Source organism: Panthera onca, chromosome B1, assembly GCF_046562875.1.
Source record: "Panthera onca isolate mPanOnc1 chromosome B1, mPanOnc1 haplotype 2, whole genome shotgun sequence".
NCBI lineage: Eukaryota > Metazoa > Chordata > Mammalia > Carnivora > Felidae > Panthera > Panthera onca.
The window spans coordinates 161805118-161830575 of record NC_138342.1 but is presented as its reverse complement, the minus strand read 5'-3'; the positions used below and the strand labels follow the sequence as shown (position 1 = coordinate 161830575).

General features: G+C 36.8%; 1 protein-coding gene across 4 annotated transcripts in view; it reads right to left on the bottom strand.

Annotated features, from left to right (window-relative positions):
• Positions 1 to 25458, bottom strand: part of LOC132691796 (A disintegrin and metallopeptidase domain 3-like) — a 137618-nt gene that overhangs the window by 4404 nt on the left and 107756 nt on the right. For all 4 annotated transcript variants that reach the window (XM_060653509.3, XM_078445525.2, XM_060653510.1 and 1 more), the window contains one exon: positions 2333 to 2495. In XM_060653509.3, coding sequence (XP_060509492.1) covers positions 2333 to 2495 — 163 coding nt within the window. The remainder of the gene's footprint in view (positions 1 to 2332; positions 2496 to 25458) is intronic.

The window sequence follows — 25458 nt, the reverse complement described above, 5'->3', positions numbered from 1 at the left end:
ACTCCTTGGTTACAGATTAATTGTCCATATAATCATGGGTTTATTTCTGTGCTCTTTATTTTGTTCCATTGATTGATGTGTCTATTTTTGTGATAACACCATACTGTTTTGATTACTACAGCTTTGTAGTATATCTTGAAATCTGGGATCGTGATACCTTTAGCATTGTTCTTCTTTCTCAAGATTGATTTGACTATTTGTGGTCTTTGGTGGTCCTATAAAAATTTTAGTGTTTGTTCTAGTTCTGTAAAAAATGCCACTGGTAATTTGATCGGGATTGTATTTAACCTGTAGTCAGCTTTGGGTAGTATGGATATTTTAACAATATTAATTCTTCCAATCCATGTGCACAAAATATCTTTCCATTTGTGTCATTTTCAATTTATTTCATCAATGTCTTTTAGTTTTCAGAGTAAAGTTCTTTCACTTCTTTGGTTTGGTTTATTCCTAGGTATTTTATTCTTTTTGTTCCAATTGCATATGGAGTTATTTCCTTAATTTCTCTTTCTGCTACTTCATTATTATTGTATATAACCACAACTGATTTGTGTATATTAATTTTGTATGCTTCAACTTTGCTGAATTCATTTATTAGTTATAACAATTTTTTGGTTTAGTCTTTAGGCTTTTCCATATATGGTACCCTGCCATTTGCAAAGAGTGACAATTTTACTTTTTCCTTACTAATTTGGATTAACAACTTTTTTGTTGCTGTTGTCTAATTGCTATGGCTAGGACTTCCAGTACTATGTTGACAAAAGTGGCAAAAGTGGATGCCTTTTTGCTAAGCTTAGAGGAAAAGTTCTCAAAGTTTCATCTTTGAGTATGATATTAGGCGTGGGTTTTTCATATATGGTCTATGTTGAGGTATGTTTCCCATAAATCCACTATCTTAAGAGGTTTTTTTGATGGAAGCCTTATATCATTATTTTATCTTTATTTTCACAAGTGAGAAACAGAGACATTTTCCTTTCACATAGAATAATGAGATGCATTTATCTTTACTTCTGCATTCTTTTTTCCTGAATATCCATGGAGCAAAACTGTGACTTGTGTTGGTGATATGGTAAAGAAAAAATCTGTGTGTAAGTGAAATAAGAGAAAAACAACTACCATACAATCTCGCTTACGTGTGGAATCAAATTTAAAAACAAAACAAAACAAAACAAAAGCAAGCCCATAGATAATCAGAATAAATTGGTGATTACCAAAGTTGGGGTTGTGGGATAAGTAAATGAGTGAGGGGGGGAAAAGGTAGAAACTTCCCAGTTATAAAATAAATCATGAATATATAATGTATAACATGGTGATAATAATAATAAAGTATTGCATATTTGAAACTTGCCAAGACAATAGATCTTAAGTTTTCATCACAAGAAAATAAAATTTTGTAACCATGTATGGTGACAGATATTAACTAGATTTATTTTGGTGTCCATTTCAAGTAACTTATTTCTAATTTTAGAAACAGATGAGCGGGGCGCCTGGATGGCGCAGTCGGTTGAGCGTCTGACTTCAGCCAGGTCACGATCTTGCGGTCCGTGAGTTCGAGCCCCGCGTCGGGCTCTGGGCTGATGGCTCGGAGCCTGGAGCCTGTTTCCGATTCTGTGTCTCCCTCTCTCTCTGCCCCTCCCCCGTTCATGCTCTGTCTCTCTCTGTCCCAAAAATAAATAAAAAACATTGAAAAAAAAAAAAAAAAAAAAAAAAAAAAGAAACAGATGAGCAATATTAAATAAGTGTAATGGGCATTGTCATCTGTATTCTCCTTTTCCTATCATGTTTTTTAAACATTTTTCTCACCTTCTACCTCTTTAATTCACAAAATTTCCTTCTCTATCTCTATTAATCTCCTTGGCACAGGTGAATGTCGATGTCAAAAAAAAAGGAAAAAAATGAGATTGGTTAGGGAGTAGACAAGCAAGTATAGCAAACAGGGCTTTCTCTACCTCTCTAGCTCTATTAGTCTCTAACTCTATTAATCTTCTTGACACAACTGAATGTCTACGCCAAAAAAAAACAAAAACAAAAAACAAAAGGAGGTTGCTTAGGTAGTAGACAGGCATGTGTAGCAAACATGGCTTTCAATTTGAGAGGCACTGTGAATTTACTAAGTACCTTTGGTTATTTCTGGACCTATAAGAAAAGGAATGACTACTTGAAATCTGAAAAACTGTGGTATATAACAAGCCTCAATATTTATAAATCCTAACCAAATTCATCCAAGATCCAAATTCAACACTTTTAAGGGCTACTTACTGTATTCTGAGTTACGTTTTAGTTATTCCCCAAATGGATTTTAATATTAATTTTTAAAAATAATAGATTTACTTACTCTCCACTTACTGTTTCCACTCTGTTCCAAAATCTTATTTTATTCCATTTAAGAGCAATAATGGCAATTAAAATAAGGAAAGGTAGAAAAATGTAGAAACTGATTAAGAGGCCATTTTTTTCAGGAGCAGCATGTCGTTTTGCAGGTATGTTTTGACCTTTCTCTGAAAACACGAGAATATATTTTAACATTTTCAAAACTGATACTCAAAGTTTATTAGTAATTTCAATTATAAAAATTTTGGATTCAAATAATAGTCATAGAATAAACAATATATATTTTAAAATGTTTTAAAAACTAAAAACATTTTTAAAATATTAAAAAAATAAAAATGTTTTCCAATATTTTGTGACTATGCCCCAAAGTGGTTATATATTTTTAGAAGTTCAATATTAATATAAACTTGTATTTAATCTTTAGGTATATTTTTAATCTTTATGTGTTATATTTGAACATATTTTTCTATTATATTCCCTTTTATTAACTGCTACTTAAAACATATTAAACTGATATTAATATCTACTAAATTTTTAAATTTAAAAATTAGAGTAAGAGTGCCTGGGTGGCTCAGTCGGTTAAGCGTCTGACTTCAGCTCAGGTCATGATCTCGCAGTTTGTGAGTTCAAGCCCCGCTTTGGGCTCTGTGCTGGCAGTTTGGAGCCTGGAGCCTGCTTCGGATTCTGTGTCTCCCTCTCTCTCTGCCCCTCCCCCACTTATGCTCTGTCTCTCTCTGTCTATCAAAAATAAATAAAATGTAAAAAAAAATTAAAAATTACAGTAAAAAGAAAGAACTGTTAAAAATTTTTGATAAAAAAATGATTGCCAATACTGGTGCTTACTTTTATTTAAAAATTTTTTCTTCCCTTTTTATTTAATTTCCTTTTTTTACTTAAGTATAATCAACATATAGTGTTACATTACTTTCAAGTGTACAATATAACAGGTGGGTGCTGTTTCAGGGACATAGCTGGAGAGAGTAAGGTGTTAAGATTGATTGGATGTATACATGTCTGAATGCAATGAAGGCTTCCACATAAACTTTAAGATTTTGGTGGCCAGTGCAGAGATCTATTTGTCTTGTGACCATCAAGCAAGCCTCATAAGGAAGACTGTGGATGAAAGGCAGAGATACAACTTACAGCACTGCCTCATGGCCTCTGTGACTGAATCAGTATGTTGAATAACTGTAGAAATACTCAAGACTCCAGAGTTGCACCAAAGATGACTGGAAACCAATGTAAATAATTCGGGGGAGTGGCTGAAGGCAATGAAATGTGGAGGTGCTTCTACAACTGCAGAGTTTCCTCTAAAGAACAAAAAAACCAGGACCAACATGGTGGAGAAGTAGGGGGACCCATACTTCCCACATCTTTCAAAGAAAGAAGTGCAGAAGCCAAAGGACTTTTAACCCCAGAGCCTTGGAGGAAAAGAAACTGAATCTTACTGGAGGAAAATGGGAAAACTGGAGAAAAGGGCTACTCCAAGGAACAAATCAAAGCACACTTGGTGGAGGGTCCAAAATATCACTATGAGTAGGGTAATAAAATAACCAAAGTCACAAAAAGAGAACAAGTAACAATCTCCAAAAAAAACACCTCCTGAAGGGCCAGGCCCTGGATAGTGTATGACCGTCCTATAATATAGCAGTGGTCGCAGGTACAGAGCACACAACAAGTTTTTAAAACGCATGAGGGGCAGAAAACTAGCCAAAATGACTAAATGGAAGAATTCTCCTCAAAAGAAATTCCAGGAATTAGAGACAGCTAACGATTTGATCAAAAACGATTTAAGCAACATAACTGAACAAGAATTTAGAATAATAGTCATAAAATTAATTGCTAGGCTTGAAAAAAAGCATAGAAGATAGCAGAGAATATATTGCTACAGAGATCAAGGGACTAAAAAAATAGTCATGATGAATTAAAAATATGCTATAAATGAAGTGCAAAATAAAATGGAGGCAACCACAGCATGGATTGAAAAGGCAGAGGGGAGAATAGGTGAATTAAAAGATAAAATTATGGAAAAAGAAGAAGCTGAGAAAAAGAGAGACAAAAAAAATCCAGGAGTATGAAGGGAGAATTGGAGAACTAAGTGACGCAATCAACAGAACAATATCCATATCATAGGAATTCCAGAGAAATAAGACAGAGAGAAAGGGGCTGAAGGTGTACTTGAACAAATCATAGCTGAGAATTTCCCTGATCTGGGGAAGGAAACAGGCATTGAAATCCAAGAGGCACAGAGAACTCCCTTCAGACGTAACTTGAATTGATCTTCATATCATAGTGAAACTGGCAAAATACAAGAATAAAGAGAGAATTCTGAAACCAGCTAGGGATAAACGGATCTTAACAATCTTCATGTGATGAACAGGAAAAATATGCAGCCAAGAATCCTTTATTCAGCAAGTCTGTCTTTCAGAATAGAAGGAGAGATAAAGGTTTTTCCAAACAAACAAAAACTGCAGGAATTCATCACCACTAAACCAGCCTTCCAAGAGATCCTAAGGGGGACTCTGTGAGTGAAATGTTGCAAGGATCACAAAGTACCAAAGACATCACTAACAAGCATGAAACCTACAGATATAACAATGACTCTAAACCCATATTTTTCAATAATAACACTGAATGTAAATGTACTAAATGCTCCAATCTAAAGACATAGGGTATCAGAATGAATTAAAAAAAAAAAAACAAAAAAACAAGACCCATCAATTTGCTGTCTACAAGAGACTCATTTTAGACCTGAGGACACCTTCAGATTGAATGTGAGGGGATGGAGGGAACTATCTATCATGCTACTGGAAGTCAAAAGAAAGCTGGAGTAGCCATACTTATTCAGACACACTAGACTTTAAATTAAAGGCTGTAACAAGAGATGAAGAAGGGTATTATATAATCATTACAGGGTCTATCCATCAGAAAGAGCTAACGATTATAAATGTCTATACACCGAATACGGGAGCCCCCAAAAACATAAAACAACTAATCACAAACATAAGCAACCTTATTGATTAGAATGTGGTAATTGCAGGGGACTTTAATACTCCACTTACAACAATGGATAGATCATCTAGACAGAGAATCCATAAAGAAACAAGGGCCCTGAATGATACATTGGACCAATGGACTTGACAGATATGTTTAGAACTCTGCATTCCAAAGCAACAGAATATATTTTCTCGAGTGTGCATGGAACATTCTCCAGGATAGATTACATACTGGGTCACAAAATAGTCCTTCATAAGTATGAAAGAATTGAGATCATACCATGCACACTTTCAGACCACAATGCTATGAAACTTGAAATCAACCACAGGAAAAGTCTGGAAAACCTCCAAAACCATGGAGTTTAAAAAACATCCTACTAAAGAATAAATGGGTCAACCAGGCAATTAGAGAAGAAATTTTTTTAAATATGGAAACAAATGAAAATGAAAATACAACACCAAATGCTTTGGGATGCAGTGAAGGCAGTCCTGAGAAGAAAATACATTGCAATCCAGGCCTATCTCAAGAAACAAGAAAAATCCCAAATACAAACTCTAACAGCACACCTAAAGCAAATCGAGGCAGAATAGCAAAGACACCCCAAACCCAGCAGAAGAAGATAAATAATAAGGATCAGAGCAGAAATAAACAGTATAGAATCCAAGAACAGAAAAAAAAAAAAAAAAAAAAAAAAAAAAAAAAAAAAAACCAGTAGAGCAGACCAAGGAAACCAAGAGTTGGTTTTTTGAAAAAATAAACAAAATTGACAAACCTCTAGCCAGGCTTCTCAAAAAGAAAAGGGAGGTGACCCAAATAGATAAAATCATGAATGAAAATGGAATTATTACAACCAATCCCTCAGAAATACAATCAATTATCAGGGAATACTATGAAAAATTATATGCCAACAAACTGGACAACCTGGAAGAAATGGACAAATTCCTAAACACCCACACGTATCCAAAATCTATAAAGAGCTCACCAAACTCCATACCCGAAAAACAAATAACCCAGTGAAGAAATGGACAGAAAACATGAATAGACACTTCTCTAAAGAAGACATCCGGATGGCCAACAGGCACATGAAAAGATGCTCAACGTCGCTCCTCATCAGGGAAATACAAATCAATACCACACTCAGATATCACCTCACACCAGTCAGAGTGGCCAAAATGAACAAATCAGGAGACTATAGATGCTGGAGAGGATGTGGAGAAACGGGAACCCTCTTGCACTGTTGGTGGGAATGCAAACTGGTGCAGCCACTCTGGAAAACAGTGTGGAGGTTCCTCAGAAAATTAAAAATAGACCTACCCTATGACCCAGCAATAGCATTGTTAAGAATTTACCCAAGGGACACAAGAGTACTGATGTACAGGGGCAATTGTACCCCAATGTTTATAGCAGCACTCTCAACAATAGCCAAATTATGGAAAGAGCTGAAATGTCCATCAACTGATGAATGAATAAAGAAATTGTGGTTTATATACACAATGGAGTACTACGTGGCAATGAGAAAGAATGAAATATGGCCCTTTGTAGCAACATGGATGGAACTGGAGAGTGTTATGCTAAGTGAAATAAGCCATACAGAGAAAGACAGATACCATATGTTTTCCCTCTTATGTGGATCCTGAGAAACTTAACAGAAACCCATGGGGGAGGGGAAGGGGGAAAAAAAGGAGATTAGAGTGGGAGAGAGCCAAAGCATAAGAGACTCTTAAAAACTGAGAGCAAACTGAGGGTTGATGGGGGGTGGGAGGGAGGGGAGGGTGGGTGATGGGTATTGAGGAGGGCATATTTTGGGATGAGTACTGGGTGTTGTTTGGAAACCAATTTGACAATAAACTTCACATATTGAAAAAAATGAAAAGAATGTTTATTCTTTAGTTGGTGGGCTCACTACTAGATATGTCACTCAAGACAAGTGTCTTAAACATGTTGTTCAAATATGGTGTGTTCTTGGTGATTAATTGATTGTTCCACTAGTTTCCACTGAGAAAAATGTGTTAAAATGTTCAATTATGATTGTGGATTTTCTTATTTCTCTATTTCACTAGTGCCTCCAGTGCCACCTTTTCAAAATAAAAATTTAACTTAAAAAAAAGCAAAAAAGAAATAAAAACCATCCAAATTGGCAAAGAAGTCATATACTAAAGACCCAGAGCTAATATCATCCTCAATGGGGAAAAACTGAGAGCTTTTCCTCTAAGGTCAGGAATAAGACAGGGATATCCACTCTCACCATTGTTATTTAACATAACTCTGGAAGTTCTAGCCTCAGCAATAAGACAACAAAAAGAAATAAAAGGCATACAAACCAACAAGGAAGAAGTCAAGCTTTCACCATTTGCAGACAACAAGATACTCTATGTAGAAAACATGAAAGACTGCACCCAAAAAAAATGGCAGAACTGATATTTGAAATCAGCAAAGGTACAGGATAAAATCAATGTACAACAATTTATTGCATTTCTATACACCAATGATAAAGAAGCAGAAAGAGAAATCAGGGAATTTACAGTTTCACCAAGAGCCATAAGATACCTAGGAATAAAACTAACCAAAAAGGTAAAATACCTGTACCCTGAAAATTACAGAACACTTATGAAGTAATTTGAAGAGGATACAAAGAAAGGAACAACATTGCATGCTCGTGGATTGGGAGAATATTGTTAAAATGTTTATACTACCCAAAGCAATATACACATTTAATGCAATCCCTATCAAAATAACAGCAGCATTTGTCACAGAGCTAGAACAAATAATCCTAAAATTTGTATGGAACCACGAAAGACCCTTAATAGCCAAAGTGATCCTGAAAAAGGAAAACAAATCTGGAGGCATCACAATTCAGGATTCAACTATATTACTAAGCTGTAATCATCAAGACCGTATGGTAACAGCACAAAAAAAAACCCAGAAATATAGATCAATGGAACATAAAAGAAAACCCAGAAAACCCATTTATACAGTCAACTTTGACAAAGCAGGAATGATTATCCAGTGAGGGGAAAAAAGTCTCTTCAACAAATGGTGTTAGGAAAATTGGATAACAACATGCTGTAGAATGAAACTAAACCAGTTGCTTAACCTTACACAAAAATAAATTCAAAATACATGATAGACTTAAATATGAGACAGGAAACCATCAAAATCCTAGTGGAGAACACAGGCAGCAATCTTTGACCTTGGCCATAGCATCTTCTTACTAGACACGTCTCCTGAGGCAAGGGAAACAAAAGCAAAAAATGAACTCGGTCAAGATAATAGGCTTCTGCACAGTGAAACAAGCAATCAACAAAACTAAAAGGTAACCTTCGGTATGGGAAAACATGTTTGCAAACAACATTATCAGATAAAGGGTTAGTACCCAATGATTTTAATAACTTATCAAACTCAAGTCCCAAAAAACACATAATCCAGTTAAGAAATGGACAGAAAACATTTAGACATTTTTCCAAAAAAGACATCAAGATGGCCAATGGACACATGAAAAGATGTTCAATATCACTCATCATCAGGGAAGTATAATTCAAAGCCATGATGAGTTAACACCTCACATCTGTCTGAATGGCAAAAATTAACAGCACAGGAAACAACAGATGCTGGCGAGGATGCAGAGAAAGATGAACACTCTTACACTGTTGGTAGGAATGCAAACTGGTGCAGCCACTCTAGAAAATAGTATGGACTTTCCTCAAAAAGTTAGATAGAATACCCTATTATCTAGCAATTGCACTACTAAGTATGTACCCAAAGATTACAAAAATACTGATTCAAAGGGGCACATGAACCCTGATGTTTATAGCAGCAGTGTTAATAATAGCCATATTATGGAAAGAGTTCAAATGTCCACTACTGATGAATGGATAAAGAAATTGTAGCACATATATTTGCAATTATATATATATATATATATATATATATATATATGTAAACATATATATGTATGTATATATGTATGTGTATGTATATATATTTAAACTCAGCTATCAAAAACTTTGCAACAACATGGATGGAGCTAGAGTGTGATATGCCTACCAAAATATACAGAGAAAGAAAAATACCTTATCATTTCACTCATATGTGGAATTTAAGAAACAAAACAGATGAACATAGGCAAAGGGGGCAGGGTATAAAGAGAGAGGCCAGTAAACCGTAAGAGACTCTGAAGTATAGAGAACAAACTGAAGGTTGATGTACAGGTGGTGGGTGGAGGGATGGGCTAAATGGGTGATGGGTATTAAGGAAGGCACTTGCGATGAGCACTGGGTTTTATATGTAAGTGATGAATCCCCAAATTCTGCTCCTGAAACCAATATTGGCCATATGTTAATTAACTATAATTTAAATAAAAATTTGAAAATAGAAAAAATTCTCAAATAAAGACCTTAACATTACACCTAAAAGAGCTAAAAAACAACAACGACAACAAACAAAACTTAAAACCATTAGAAGGAAGGAAATAATAAGGATTAAGGTAAAATAAATAACATAGAAAATAATACAATAGATTAGTAAAACCAGAAGCTGAGGTTTTGAGAGAAATAAATATAATTGATAAACCTCTAGCCAGACTTTCAATAAGAAAAAAGAACCAAATAAACAAATGAGAAAGGACAAATAACAACCAACACCACAGAAATTCAAATAGTTATAAGAGAATATTATGAAAAACTACATGTCAACAAATTTAACAATGCAGAAGAAATGGATACGTTCCTAGAAACACATAAACTACCAAAAATGAAACAGGAAGAAATAGCATTTTTGAACAGACTAATTACTAGCAGAGAAATTGAATTGGTAATAAAAAACTCCCAACAGGGGTGCCTGGGTGGTTCAGTCAGTTAAGCATCCGACCTCAGCCCAGGTCATGATCTCACGGGTCGAGTTCGAACCCCACATTGGGCTCTGCTGACAGCTCAGAGTCTGGAGCATGCTTCAGATTCTGTGTATCCCTTTCTCTCTGCCCCTCCCCTACTCATGCTCTGCCTCTCAAAAATGAATAAATGTTAAAAAAAAAATAAAGAAAAAAACTCCCAAAAAAGTCCAGGACCAGATGGATTCACATGTGAATTCTACCAAACATTTAAAGAGCAGTTAATATATATTTTTCTCAAACTGTTCCAAAAATCAGAAGAAGGCAATCTTTCAAATTCATTCTATGAGGCCAGCATTGCCCTGAAACAAAAATCAGATAAAGGCACTACAAAAAAGATAACTACAGGCTAATCTCTGATGAACATAGATGCAAATATCTTCAACAAAGTACTAGAAACAGAATCCAACAATACATTAAAAAACCATTCACCAAGATCAACTGGGATTTATTCCTGGGCTACAGGGTGCAATATTTGCAAATCAATCAATGTGATACACCACATTAATACAAGAAAAGAATCATATGATTCTCTCAGTAGATGCAGAAAAAGCATTTTACAAAGTACAACATACATTCTTAATAAAAATCCTAAACAAAGTAGGGATAGAAGGAACATAACTCAACATAATAAAGGTCATATACTAAAAACCTATAGCTAATCTCATCCTCAATGGGGGAAAGCTGAGAGCTTTTCCTGTATGATCAGGAACAAGATAAGGATGTCCTCTCTCACCACTGCTATTTAACATAGTACTGGAAGTCCTACCCTCAGCAATCAGCAAAAAGAAATAAAAGGCATCCAAATCAGCAAGGAAGTCAAACTTTTACTACTTGCAAATGACATGATACACTGTACAGAAAACCTGAAACTACACCAAAAAACTGCTAGAACTAATAAATGAAGTAAATAAAGTCACAAGATACAATAACAATCTCCATAAATCTGTTACATTTCTATATAACAATAATGAAGCAGCAGAAAGAGAAATTCAAAAACAATGCCATTTACAACTGTGCCAAATAATAAGATACCTCAGAATAAACTTAACCAAAGAGGTGAAAGACCTGTACTCTGAAAACTATAAAACATTGATGAAAAAAATTAAAGATGACACAAAGAAGTGGAAAGATACTCTATGTTCATGGATTCAAAGAACAAATATTTCTAAAATGTCTATACTAAACCAAGAAATCTACAATTTTAATGCAATCCCTATCAAAATACAAACAGCATTTTTCACAGAGCTAGAACAAACAACATTAAAATTTGTATGGATCCACAAGACTCTGAATAGCAAAAGCAATCTTTAAAAAGAAAAGCAAAGCTGGAAGTATCACAATCCCTGACTTCAAATTATACTACAAAGCTATAGTAATCAGAACATTGTGGCACTCTTACAAAAACAGACACACAAATCATAGAACAGAATAGAAAACCCAGGCATGAACTCACAATTATATGATCAATTAATCTTTGACAAAGCAGGAAAGAATATCCAATGGGAAAAAGATATTCTTTTCAACAAATAATGTTGGGAAAACTGGACAGCTACATGCAAATGAATGAAACTGGACCACTTTCTTACACCACACAAAAATAAAATCAAAATAGATTAATGACCTAAATATGAGACATAAAACCATAAAAATTGTAAGAAAGAGCACAGGTAGTAATTACTGGGACAAGAGCAATTTTTTTTCTGGGTATGTCTTTTTTCTGGGTATGTCTCCCGAGACAAAGGAAGCAAAATCAAAAATAAATTATTGGGACTCCATCAGGATAAAAATCTCGTACACAAGTGAAGGAAACAATCAACAAAACTACAAGGCAACCTACTGAAAGGGAGAAGAAATTTACAAATGACGTATCTGATAAAAAGTTAGTATCCAAAATCTATCAATAACTTATAAAACTCAACACCCTCCCAAAAAATAAAACTAGAAAATGGGCTGAAGAAATGAACTACATTTCTCCAAAGAAAACATCCAGATGGCCAACAGACATATGAAAAGATGCTCATAATCACTTACCATAAGGGAAATGCAAATTAAAACCACAATGAGGGGATCCTGGGTGGCTCCATCAGTTAAGTGTCAACTCTTGATTTTGGCTCAGGTCATGATCTCACAGTTCATGGGATCAAGCCCTGCATCAGGCCCTGTGCTTACAAAGCAGAGGCTGCTTGGAATTCTTTCTCTCCTTCTCTCTGTCCCTACCCCACTCACACTCTGTTTGTCAAAATAAATATTTTTTAAAAATAAAAATAAATAAAATAAAACCGAACTGAAATATCACTTGTCCGAATGGTAAAAATCAAAAACACAAGAAACAGGTGTTGACAAGGTCATGGAGAAAAAATTTGGTGGGAATGAAAATTGGTACAGACACAGTGGAAAACAATATGGAGGCTCCTCAAAAAGTTAAAAATAGACCTTATGATCCAATAATTGCACTACTGTATATTTACCCAAAGAATAATAAAACAGTAATTCAAAGAGATAGCATGCACCCCTGTGTTTTTTGCAGCATTATTTACAATAGCCAAATTATGGAATTAGCCTAAGTGCCCATTTATTAATGAATGGATAAAGATGTTATATAAATATATATGAATGAAAAATTATAATATAATATTACATTATATATATTTATAAATATATAAATTATAAATATTATATATATATGAATGAAATCTTGCCATTTACAGTGGCATGGATGGAGCTAGAGAGTATAATGCTAAGTGAAATTAGTCAGAGAAAGACACATACCATATTACTTCATTACTATGTGGAATTTAAGAAACAAAACAAATGAGCAAAGGGTGGTGGAAGAGAGAGAGAGGGAGAGAGAGACAAACCAAAAAACAGAGTCTTAACTATAGAGAACAAGCAGATGTTTACCAGAGGGAAAATGGATGAAAGGATGGGTGAAATAGGTAATGGGGATTAAAGAGAGCACTTGTGATGAGTACTGGGTGATTAAAGTAAAAACTTAAAAAACTTAACAGAAGACCATGGGGGAGAGGAAGGGGAATAAATGTTACAGACAGGGAGGGAGGCAAACCATAAGAGACTCTTAAATACTGAGAACATACTGAGGGTTGATTGGGGTAGGGGAGAGGGAAAAGTGGGTGGTGGGCACTGAGGAGGGTACCTGTTGGGATGAGCACTGGGTGTTGTATGTAAACCAATTTGACAATAAATTATATTTAATAATAAAAAAATAAAAAATAAATGTGGTTGTTGAGGAAGTCCCCTCTGAGATGGAGTCATTAGGTTTTGAGGAGTAAGAGCCCGCAGTGGGAAAATCGTCAAAGCCTCCACTCAGCTCTGTAATCCTTCTTATCTCTTCTGAGTTTAGCATTAAAAGTAGGCTTTTCATTGCATAAATAAATAAATAAATAAATAACAACTTACAAAAAACTTTTTAATTTTGATGTAATTCACACAATCTATCTTCTTTTTTCATATGTGCTTTGTTGTCTTTTATATCACAGCATATGCCAAGTTCATAAAGATTTACTCATATGTGTTCTAGGTGTTCCATAATGCTTTTAGATCTATGATCCATTTTCACTCAATTTTTTTATTGTTGTGATGTACCCATCTCACTTCTTTCTTTTGCATGTCCTAACATGCCATGGCACTTGTCCTAACACCATTTTGGGGAAACACTCTTTCCCCCAGTGGAATTGCTTTGGAATTCTTATAAAAAACTAGTGACTGTAAGTATAATGTTTCTGGACTATATTCTATTCCATTGAAATAATGTCTATCTTTATCCATAGGACAGCACTACATTGTCTTGGTTATTTTAACACTATAATATGTTTTGGAATTGAGAAAAGTGTTTTCAATTTCAAATTATCTTGAAAAGTATGTTTTCAAGATTATTTTTTAACATTCTGTGTCCCTTGAATTTCTGTATGACTTTTAAAATCAACTTGTCGGGATTCTCAGGGAGAAGATGGCAGTGTAGGAGGATGCTGGGCTCACCACGTCCTACTGATCACTTAAATTCCACCCACATCTGCCTAAATAACCCAGAAAACTGTCAGAAGACTAGCAGAATGGACTCTCTGGAGCCAAGCTTAGACAAAAGTCCCACGGAAGAGGGTTGGAAGGGTGGAGAGGCGGTGCACACTACACAGATTGGCGGGAGGGAGAAGGGGAGGTGGAGGGGCAGCCCACCAGGCAAGGCAGAGCCCCCGAATCTGGCTTGCAAAAGCAGAGGGACCAGACTACTTGAGTTCTGATGGCCAGTGGGACTTAACATCCGGAATGTTAAAAGTCAACAGCTCTGCTGAGAGCGGGAGGGCAAGAGGACACTGGGAGGGAAAGTTGCTGAGCCCCGGAAGACAGAGCTCAGCTTGGCAGGGAACAAAGGCGCTGGCAAGTGCCATATCCCTCCCCCATTCCCCAGCTGATCCCAAAGGGAACCAGTTCCTGTCACCGAACTTGCATGCACCACACAAACACCTAACGCTGTGCTTCTATGGATCCATCCCTCCGATGGCTCTGCCTGCCTACCTCCTGGTGCTGCAGACACCCTTCTGCAGGGGCCACTGATGGCAAAGAGAGGTAAGCCTGCCCCTCCTGCCACTGTGCACCTTGTGGATCCACCATGGCTAATGCGCCAGATCCCATAGAAGCAGCACCACAAGCCTGGCAGTGAGCAAGTAGCCCAGACAGGGGCCACACCACTCCACAGTGAGTCATACCTCTAGGAGAGGGGAAGATAAGGTACACACCAGTCCAACTGTGGCCCCAGCGGTGGGCTGGGAGCAGACATCAGGTCTGACTATGGCCCTGCCTACCAACACAAGTTACTCTGGACAGCATAGGGGAAGTGTCCTACAGTTCCACGCCACTCTAGGGACTATCCAAAATGATGAAATGGAAGAATTCTGCTCAAAAGAAACTCCAAGAAGTAGCGACAGCTAACTACTTGATCAAAAATGATTTAAGCAACATAGCAGAACATGAATTTAAAATAATAGTCATAAAGTTAATCGCTGGGCTTGAAAAAGGTATAGAGGACAACAGAGAATCTATTGCTACAGAGATCAAGGGACTAAAAACAGTCATCAGGAGGTAAAAAATGCTAAAATTAGGTGCCAAATAAAATGGAGGCGACCACAGCTGGGATTGAAGAGGCAGAGGAGAGAATAGGTGAATTAGAAGATAAGATTATGTAAAAAGAGGAAGCTGAAAAAAGATAAAAAACTCCACCAGTATGAGGGGAGAATTGGAGAACTAGTGATGCAATCAAATGGAACAATACTCATATCATAGGAATTCCAGAAGAGGAAGAGAGAGAGAAAGGGGCTGAAGGTGTACTTGAACAAATCATAGCTGAGAACTTCCCTGATCTGGGGAAGGAAAAAGGCATTGAAATCCAAGAGGCACAGAGAACTCCATTCAGACCTAACTTGAATCAATCTTCTGCATGACATATCATAGTGATACTGGCAAAATACAAGGATAAAGAGAAAATTCTGAAAGCAGTTAGGGATAAACATGCTCTAACATATAAAGGGAGACCGATAATACTAGTGACGGATCTATCTACCGGAACTTGGCAGGCCAGAAAGGAATGGCAGGAAATCTACAATGTGATGAACAGAAAAAATATGCAGCCGAGAATCCTTTATTCAGCAAGTCTGTCTTTCAGAATAGAAGGAGAGATAAAGGTTTTTCCAAACAAACAAAAACTGCAGGAATTCATCACCACTAAACCATCCCTCCAAGAGATCCTAAGGGGGATTCTGTGAGTGAAATGTTGCAAAGACCACAAAGTACCAAAGATATCACTACAAGCATGAAACATACAGACATCACAATGACTCTAAACCCGTATCTTTCTATAATAACACTGAATGTAAATGGGCTAAATTCTCCAACCAAAAGACATAGAGAACCAGGATGGATACAAAAACAAGACCCATCGATTTGCTGTCTACAAGAGACTCATTTTAGACCTGAGGACACCTTCATATTGAAAGTGAGGGGATGGAGAACTATTTATCATGCTACTGGAAGTCAAAAGAACGCTGGCATAGCCATACTTATTCAGACACACTAGACTTTAAATTAAAGGCTGTAACAAGAGATGAAAAAGGGCATTATATAATCATTACAGGGTCTATCCATCAGGAAGAGCTAATGATTATAAATGTCTATACACCAAATACGGGAGCTCCCAAATATATAAAACAATTACTCACAAACATAAGCAACCTTATTGATAAGAATGTGGTAATTGCAGGAAATTTAATACTCCAGTTACAACAATGGATAGATCATCTAGACACACGGTGAATAAAGAAACAAGGGCCCTGAATGATACATTGGATCAGATGGACTTGATAGATATATTTAGAACGCATCCCAAACCAACAGAATATATATTCTTCTCAAGTGCACATGGAACATTCTCCAAGATAGATCACATACTGGGTCACAAAACAGTCCTTCATAAGTATACAAGAATTTAGATCATACCATGCATACTTTCAGACCACAATGCTATGAAGCTTGAAATCAACCATAGGAAATAGTCTGGAAAACCTCCAAAAGCGTGGAGATTAAAGAAAACTCTACTAAAGAATGAATGGGTCAACCAGGAAATTAGAGAGAATAAATTAAAAAATATATGGAAACAAATGAAAATGAAAATACAACAATCCAAACACTTTGGGATGCAACGAAGGCAGTCCTGAAAGGAAAACACATTGCAATACAGGCCTATCTCAAGAAACAAGAAAAATCCCAAATATAAAATCTAACAGCACGCCTAAAGGAAATAGAAGCAGAACACCAAAGACACCCCAAACCCAGCAGAAGAAGAGAAATAATAAAGATCAGAGAATAAATAAACAATATAGAATCTAAAAAAACGGTAGAGCAGATCAAGGATATCAAGAGTTGGTTTTTTGAAAAAATAAAATTGATAAGCTTCTAGCCAGGCTTCTCTAAAAGAAAAGGGAGATGACCCAAATAGATAAAATCATGAATGAATATGGAATTATTACAACCAATCCCTCAGAAATACAATCAATTATCAGGGAATACTATGAAAAATTATATGCCAACAAACTGGACAACCTGGAAGAAATGGACAAATTCCTAAACACCTGCACGCATCCAAAACTCAAACAGGAAGAAATAGAAAACTTGAACAGACCCATAACCAGCAAAGAAATTGAGTCAGTTATCAAAAATCCCCCAACAAATAAGAGTCCAGGACCAGATGGCTTCCCAGGGAATTCTACCAGACATTTAAGCAGAGATAATACCTATTCTTCTCAAGCTATTCCAAAAAATAGAAATGGAAGGAAAACTTCCAGACTCATTCTATGAAGCCAGTATTACTTTGATTCCTAAACCAGACAGAGACCCATCAAAAAAACCAAAACTACAGGCCAATATCCCTGATGAATATGGTTGCAAAAATTCTCAACAAGATACTAGCAAATTGAATTCAACAGCATATAAAAAGAAATATACACCATGATCAAGTGGGATTCATTCCTGGGCTGAAGGGCTGGTTCAACATTCGCAAATCAATCAACGTGATATATCACATTAATAAAAGAAAACATAAGAACCATATGATTCTGTCAATCGATGCAGAAAAAGCATTTGACAAAATACAGCATCCTTTCTTAATAAAAACACTCTAGAAAGTTGGGATAGAAGGAATATAGTTAAACATCATAAAAGCCATTTATGAAAATCCCACAGCTAATATCATCCTCAATGGGGAAAAACTGAAAGCATTCCCCCTGAGATCAGGAACACGACAGGGATGTCCACTCTCACCGCTGTTGTTTAACATAGTGTTGGAAGTTCTAGCATCAACAATCAGACAACAAAAGGAAATAAAAGGCATCAAAATTGGCAAAGATGAAGTCAAGCTTTCACTTTTTGCAGATGACATAATACTGTATACATGGAAAACCCTATAGACTCCACCAAAATCTACTAGAACTGATACATGAATTCAGCAAAATTGCAGGATACAAAATCAATGTACAGAAATCAGTTGCATTCTTATACACTAACAGTGAAGCAACAGAAAGACAAATAAAGAAACTGATCCCATTCACAATTGTACCAAGATTCATAAAATACCTAGGAATAAACCTAACCAAAGATGTAAAAGATCTGTATGCTGAAAACTATAGAAAGCTTATGAAGGAAATTGAAGAGGATATAAAGAAATGGAAAAACATTCCGTGCTCATGGGTTGGAAGAATAAATATTGTCAAAATGTCAATACTACCCAAAGCTATCTATACATTTAACGCAATCCCAATCAAAATTGCACCAGCATTCTTCTCAAAACTAGAACAAGCAATCCTAAAATTCATAGGGAACCACAAAAGGCCCCGAATAGCCAAAGTAATTTTGAAGAAGAAGACCAAAGCAGGAGGCATCACAATCCCAGACTTTAGCCTCTACTACAAAGCTGTCATCATCAAGACAGCATGGTATTGGCACGAAAACAGACACATAGACCAATGGAATAGAATAGAAACCCCAGAACTAGACCCACAAACGTATGGCCAACTAATCTTTCACAAAACAGGAAAAAATATCCAATGGAAAAAAGACAGTCTCTTTAACAAATGGTGTTTGCTGGGAAAACTGGACAGCAACATGCAGAAGATTGAAACTAGACCACTTTCTTACACCATTCACAAAAATAAACTCAAAATGGATAAAGGACCTGAATGTGAGACAGGAAACCATCAAAACCCTAGAGGAGAAAGCAGGAAAAACCTCTCTGACCTCAGCCACAGCAATTTCTTACTTGACACATCCCCAAAGGCAAGGGAATTAAAAGCAAAAATGAACTATTGTGACCTCATGAAGATAAAAAGCTTCTGCACTGCAAAGGAAACAGTCAACAAAACTAAAAGCCAACTGACAGAATGGGAAAAATTATTTGCAAATGACATATCAGACAAAGGGCTAGTATCCAAAATCTATAAAGAGCTCACCCAACTCCACACCCAAAAAACAAATAATCCAGTGAAGAAATGGGCAGAAAACATGAATAGACACTTCTCTAAAGAACACATCTGGATGGCCAACAGGCACATGAAAAGATGCTCAATGTTGCTCCTCATCAGGGAAATACAAATCAAAACCACACTCAGATACCACCTCACACCAGTCAGAGTGGCTAAAATGAACAAATCAGGAGGCTATAGATGCTGGAGTTGATGTGGAGATATGGGAACCCTCTTGCACTATTGGTGGGAATGCAAACTGGTGCAGCCACTCTGGAAAACAGTGTGGAGGTTCCTCAAAAAATTAAAAATAGACCTACATTATGACCCAGCAATAGCACTGCTAGGAATTTACCCAAGGGATACAGGAGTGCTGATGCATAGGGGTGCTTGTATCCCAATGTTTATAGCAGCACTTTCAACAATAGCCAAATTATGGAAAGAACCTAAATGTCCATCAACGGATGAATGGATAAAGAAATTGTGGTTTGTATAAACAATGCAATACTACGTAGCAATGAGAAAGAATGAAATATGGCCTTTTGTAGCAACATGGATGGAACTGGAGAGGGTTATGCTGAGTGAAACAAGTCAGGCAGAGAAAGACAGATACCATATGTTTTCACTCCTATGTGGATTCTGATAAACTTAACAGAAGACAATGGGGGAGGGGAAGGAAAAAAAAAGAGGTTAGAGAGGGAGGGAGCCAAAACATAAGAGACTCTTAAAAACTGAGGACAAACTGAGGGTTGATGGGGGGTGAGAGGGAGGGGAGGGTGGGTGATGGATACTCAGGAGGGCACCTGTTGGGATGAGCACTGGGTGTTGTATGGAAACCAATTTGACAATAAGTTTCATAAAAATTTTTTTAATTAAAATAAACAAACAAATAAATAAATAAATAAAATCAACTTGTCAATTTATGCAAAAAAGATACTGCTTGGGTTTGTTAAGAATTGTTTTGAATTTGCAGATCCAATTGGAAAATATTTCTATATTAACAATGTTGAGACTTCCAACAACATTGAGAACATGATATGTTTTTACCTTTATGCAGAACGTTCTTTCAATAATTTTTTTTTTAGTTTTTAGTGTATGCCTTAAGCTTTTCATTAATTTTGAAATTATATTTAAATATTTTCTTTTTTTAATGTTACTTATCCATTTTGAGAGAGAGAGAGCAGGAGGAGGCAGAGAGAGAGAGGAAGACAGAGAATCCCAAGAAGGCTCCACACTGTTAGCACTGCAGCACGTGGGCCTCGAACACATGAACCATGAGATCATGACCTGAACCAAAACCTAGAGTTGGATGCCTAAGCAACTGTGCCACCCAAGAGCCCCTAACTGCTGTATTTACAAATACTATATGATTTCTGGTGCATCATAACTGGAAGTTTTCCTAATTTAATTTTTTGTTGTGGTAGAATATACAACACATAATATATTTCATTCTAAATATTTTTAAGTTTGCAGTCAGGGGCATTAAATACACTCACATTGTTATCAATTATCACTGTCAAACTCTAGAACTTGTTCATTGTCCCAAACTGAGCCCTTTATTTTTTTTCCAAACTGAGCCCTTTAAACATTATGTTATCATTTCTACCTCCCACAGCCCATAGCAACTCCCATTCTACTTTATAATAAACTATGTACCTCATAAAAACATGATTATCCTAATATGACTGGCTTATTTAGTTAGCATACAGACTTAAGTTGTATCTATCTTGTAGCATGTTTCAGAATTTCATCCTTTTTTGAAGTTGAATAATAGTCCATTGTATGTAATACCACATTTTGTTTCTCCATTTATCTGTCAGTGAATGTGTGGGGGTTTCCACCTTTTGGCTAATGTAAATACTGCTGCTATGAACATGGGTGTACAAAGATATGTTTGAGTCCATGCTTTCAATAGTTTTGAGTATATCCCTACAAGTGAAATTGCAGGATATGGTAATTCTATGTTTAATTTTATGAAGACTCTAGAGGGAGGAGCCATGGAAGAAGAGCATGGAAGATTTTTTGCATCCCTCAAACCTGAAATATAACCAGATCAACACTAAACCATCCTTCACACCCAGAAAACTGATTTGAGGATTAACACAACAATCTGCACAACCTGAACCAGAGAACTCAGCAGGTACACAACGTGGTTAGGTGAACTGGGGGAGAGAGAAGCTGTGGGGTGCAGGGAGCTGTTTCTGCACATAGAGAGTGGATGGAGATGGGGGAGAGTATGAAAGCAGCTGGAGATAAAAGAGAGTATGCAGGGGTCTGAACAAAAAAGGGAGAAAGGAGAAAGGAGAGACTTTAGATTCCATTAAGATTCTATAAACAGAGGGAGTGCAAAGTCTGAAACTTTGAAGTTCAATACCTGGCAGTGCTCTGGTGGGAAGGGAAAATCCCCAGTAGCAGAGAGTGAGGTCCAAAGGGTCCTTGGGCCACATGGGGAGAGGTGGTTCCCCTGCTGAGAGGACATTTGATAGAGTCTGTGCAACCACCCAACAGGCAAAAGTCCCAAGGGACCCTGGAGAACAACCACATTCGCTGGTGCTGGAACAAGGATGTTAAAGGGGAAACTTGGTGCCAGATGTGTGTTTTAATTTTCCATAATCCCTGAAACGCTGCTGCTGCTACAAGATCGCACAAACTTCTTCTGGGGCTCGCTGGCACCCAGCTGCAGTCTCTGAGCATTGGCAGCAGCATGGTCCCACAAACATTCCTGGGTGCAGCCAGCACCTGGCTATCGCTTGGTGAGACCCATCCCCAGAAGATCTGAGTGTGTCAAAGCCACAGTCCCTCAGAAGTGAGGGTTTGGGAAACACAGCCACATTTGAGATAAAACTCAGGAGGGAGATGCCACCTGGCAACCTGACAGCTTGGTCACAGACAGTATAAAAGTGGGGAGTGGATTGGCGCTGGAGACAAAAGAGGGGTGCATGATTGCTGGTTGGGAAGACCACAGAGTTCTGATACTAGATACTGGGTAGCTGAGTGACACCATTGTCACCCTTCCCATGCATGCCCATACACATCTACATGTCCACCCCAGTAAGCTAAGCTTCTCTATCTAGTGGAGAACAGAGTCGTTACACTAAGCCCCGCCAACCGGGACAACCTCACTCTTCAGCAACACCACAAGTCTCTCCACCTGCTTTGTTTACGGACTATAAAGCGATTCATAGTTTGACTTCTGGGGAAAACCAATGTAATTTCAATCCTATTTCAGTCTGTTTGCTGATCTATTCAATTTTTCTTTTCTTTTCTTATTCTTGAATACAGAAGGAGGAAAAATATTTTATTTTCCATTTTTATTATTTAGAATCACGACAGTAAGAATACTAGCTGGGATTTAAAACAGATTAGAATCCCTTTATGCAGAGGTAAAAGCTAGTTGGGATGAAATAAAAAATGCTACAACTGAGCTGTAATCTTGAATAGCCGCCACGGCGGCAAGGATGGATGAATCAGAGCAATGAATTTGCGATAGATCTAGAGGACAAACATCTGGAAAAATGAAGCAGAAAAAAAAGAGGGAGACTAAGACAAAAGAGCATGATTTAAGAATTAGAGAAATCAGTGACTCATTAAAAAGGAAAAACATCAGAATCATAGGGGTCCCAGAAGATGAACAGAGAGAAATAGGGGTAGAAGGGTTATGTGAGCAAATCATATCAGAAAACTTTCCTAACCTGGGGAAAGACACAGACGTCAAAATCCAAGGAGAACAGAGAACTCCCATTAGATTCAACAAAAACCAACTATTAACAAGGCATATCATAGTCAAATTCACAAAACATTCAGGCAAGGAAAGAATCATGAAAGCAGCAAGGGGGAAAAAGTCCTTAACCTACAACGGAAGACAGATCAGGTTTGCAGAAAACCTATCCACAGAAACTTGGCAGGTCAGAAAGGAGTGGCAGGATATACTGAATGTGTTAAATTGGGAAAATATGCAGCCAAGAATTGTTCATCCAGCAAGGCTGTGATTTAAAATAGATGGAGAGGAAAAAGCTTCCCAGAAAACAAAAATTAAAGGAGTCTGTGACCACTAACTCAACATTGCAAGAAATTTTAAGGGGGATTCTCTGAGGGGAGAAAAGATGGGAAAAAAAGATAAATAGTAACAAAGACTAGAAAGGACCAGAGAATACCACCAGAAACGCCAAATCTAAGGCAACATAATAGCAATAAATTCATATTTTTCAGTACTCACTCTAAATGTCAATAGACTAAATGCTCCAAACAAAAGACATAGGGTAAGAAAATAAGATCCATCTGTATTCTGTTTACAAGAGACCCACTGTAGACCTAAAGACACCTTCATATTGAAAGTAAGGGGATGGAGAACTATCTATCATGCTAATCATTGCCAAAAGAAAGTTGGAGTAGCAATACTTATATCAGGCAATCTAGAATTTAAAATAAAGACTGTCATAAGAGATGAAGAAGGGCAATATATCATAAGTAAGGGGTCTATCCACCAAGAACATCTAACAATTGTAACTATGTATGCTCCAAATGTGGAAGAACCCAAATAGATAAATTAAGTAATGACAAACATAAAGTAATTCATTGATAATAATACCATAATAGTAGGGGACTTCAATACCCTACTTATGGCAATGGGCAGATCATCTAAACTGAAAATCAACAAGGAAACAATGGCTTTTAATGACAAACTGGACTGGATGGACTTAACAGATATATTCAGAACATTTCAGTCTAAAGCAACAGAATACACATTCTTCTCCAGTGCACGTGGAACATTCTCCAGAATAGACCACATACTGGGAGAGAAATCAGCCCTCAACAAGTACAAAAAGATCGAGACCAAAATAAACTCAAAATGGGTGAAAGACCTAAATGTAAGACAGGAAACCAGCAAAATCCTCGAGGAGAAAGCAGGCAAAAACCTCTTTGACCTCAGCCGCAGCAACTTCTTACCCAACACGTCTCTGGAGGCAAGGAAACCAAAGCAAAAATGAACTATTGGGACCTCATCAAATAAAAAGCTTCTGCACAGTGAAGGAAACAATCAGCAAAACTAAAAGGCAACCGACGGAATGGGAGAAGATATTTGTAAATGACATATCAGATAAAGGGTTAGTATTCAAAATCTATAAAGAACTTATCAAAGTCAACACCCCAAAAACAAATAATTCAGTGAAGGAATGGACAAGAGACATGATTAGACACTTCTCCAAAGAAGGCATCCAGATGGCCAACCGACACATGAAAAAATGCTCAACATCACTCATCATCAGGGAAATATAAATAAAAGCCACAATGAGATACCACCTCACTCTTGTCAGAATGGCCAACATTAATAACTCAGAGAAAGACGATCTCTTTTGCATTGCTGGTGGGAATGCAAGCTGGTGCAGCAACTCTGGAAAACAGTATGGAGGTTCCTCAAAAAATTAAAAATAGAACTACCCTATGACCCAGCAATTGTACTAGTATTTATCCAAGGGATAAAGGTATGCTGTTTCAAAGGGGCACATGCACCCCAATGTTTATAACAGAAATATTGACAATAGCCAAAGTATGGAAAGAGCTCAAATGTCCATCTATGGATGAATGGATAAAGAAAATGTGGTATATATATATACAATGGAGTATTACTCGGCAATCAAAAAAATGAAACCTTGCCATTTTCAACTATGTGAATGGAACTAGAGGGTATTATGCCGAGCGAAATGAGTCAGTCAGAGACAGACAAATATCATATGACTTCACTCATATAAGGAATTCAAGATACAAAACAGATGAACATATGAGAAGGGAAGCAAAAATAATATAAAAACAGGGAGTGGGACAAAACATAAGATACTCTTAAATATAGAGCACAAACAGAGGGTTGCTGGAGGTGTTTTGGGAGGGCAGGGGATGGGCTAAATAGGTAAGGGACACCACTCTTGAAATCATTGTTCCACAATATACTAACTAACTTGGATATAAATTAAAAAATAAATAAATTATTAATTAAAAAGAAAGAATCACCATACTATTTTCTACAGAGGATGCATCATTTTACATTCCCACCAGCAATGCTTACAGCAGGTTTAATTTTTCCACATCCTTATCAACATTTGATATTTTCAGAAAAATTTTTATAATAGCTATCATAATAGATATGAATTGGAATCTTGTAGTTCTGACCTGCAATTCCCTAACAATTAGTGATGTTAAGCATCTTTTCATGTACTTATTGGCCATTTG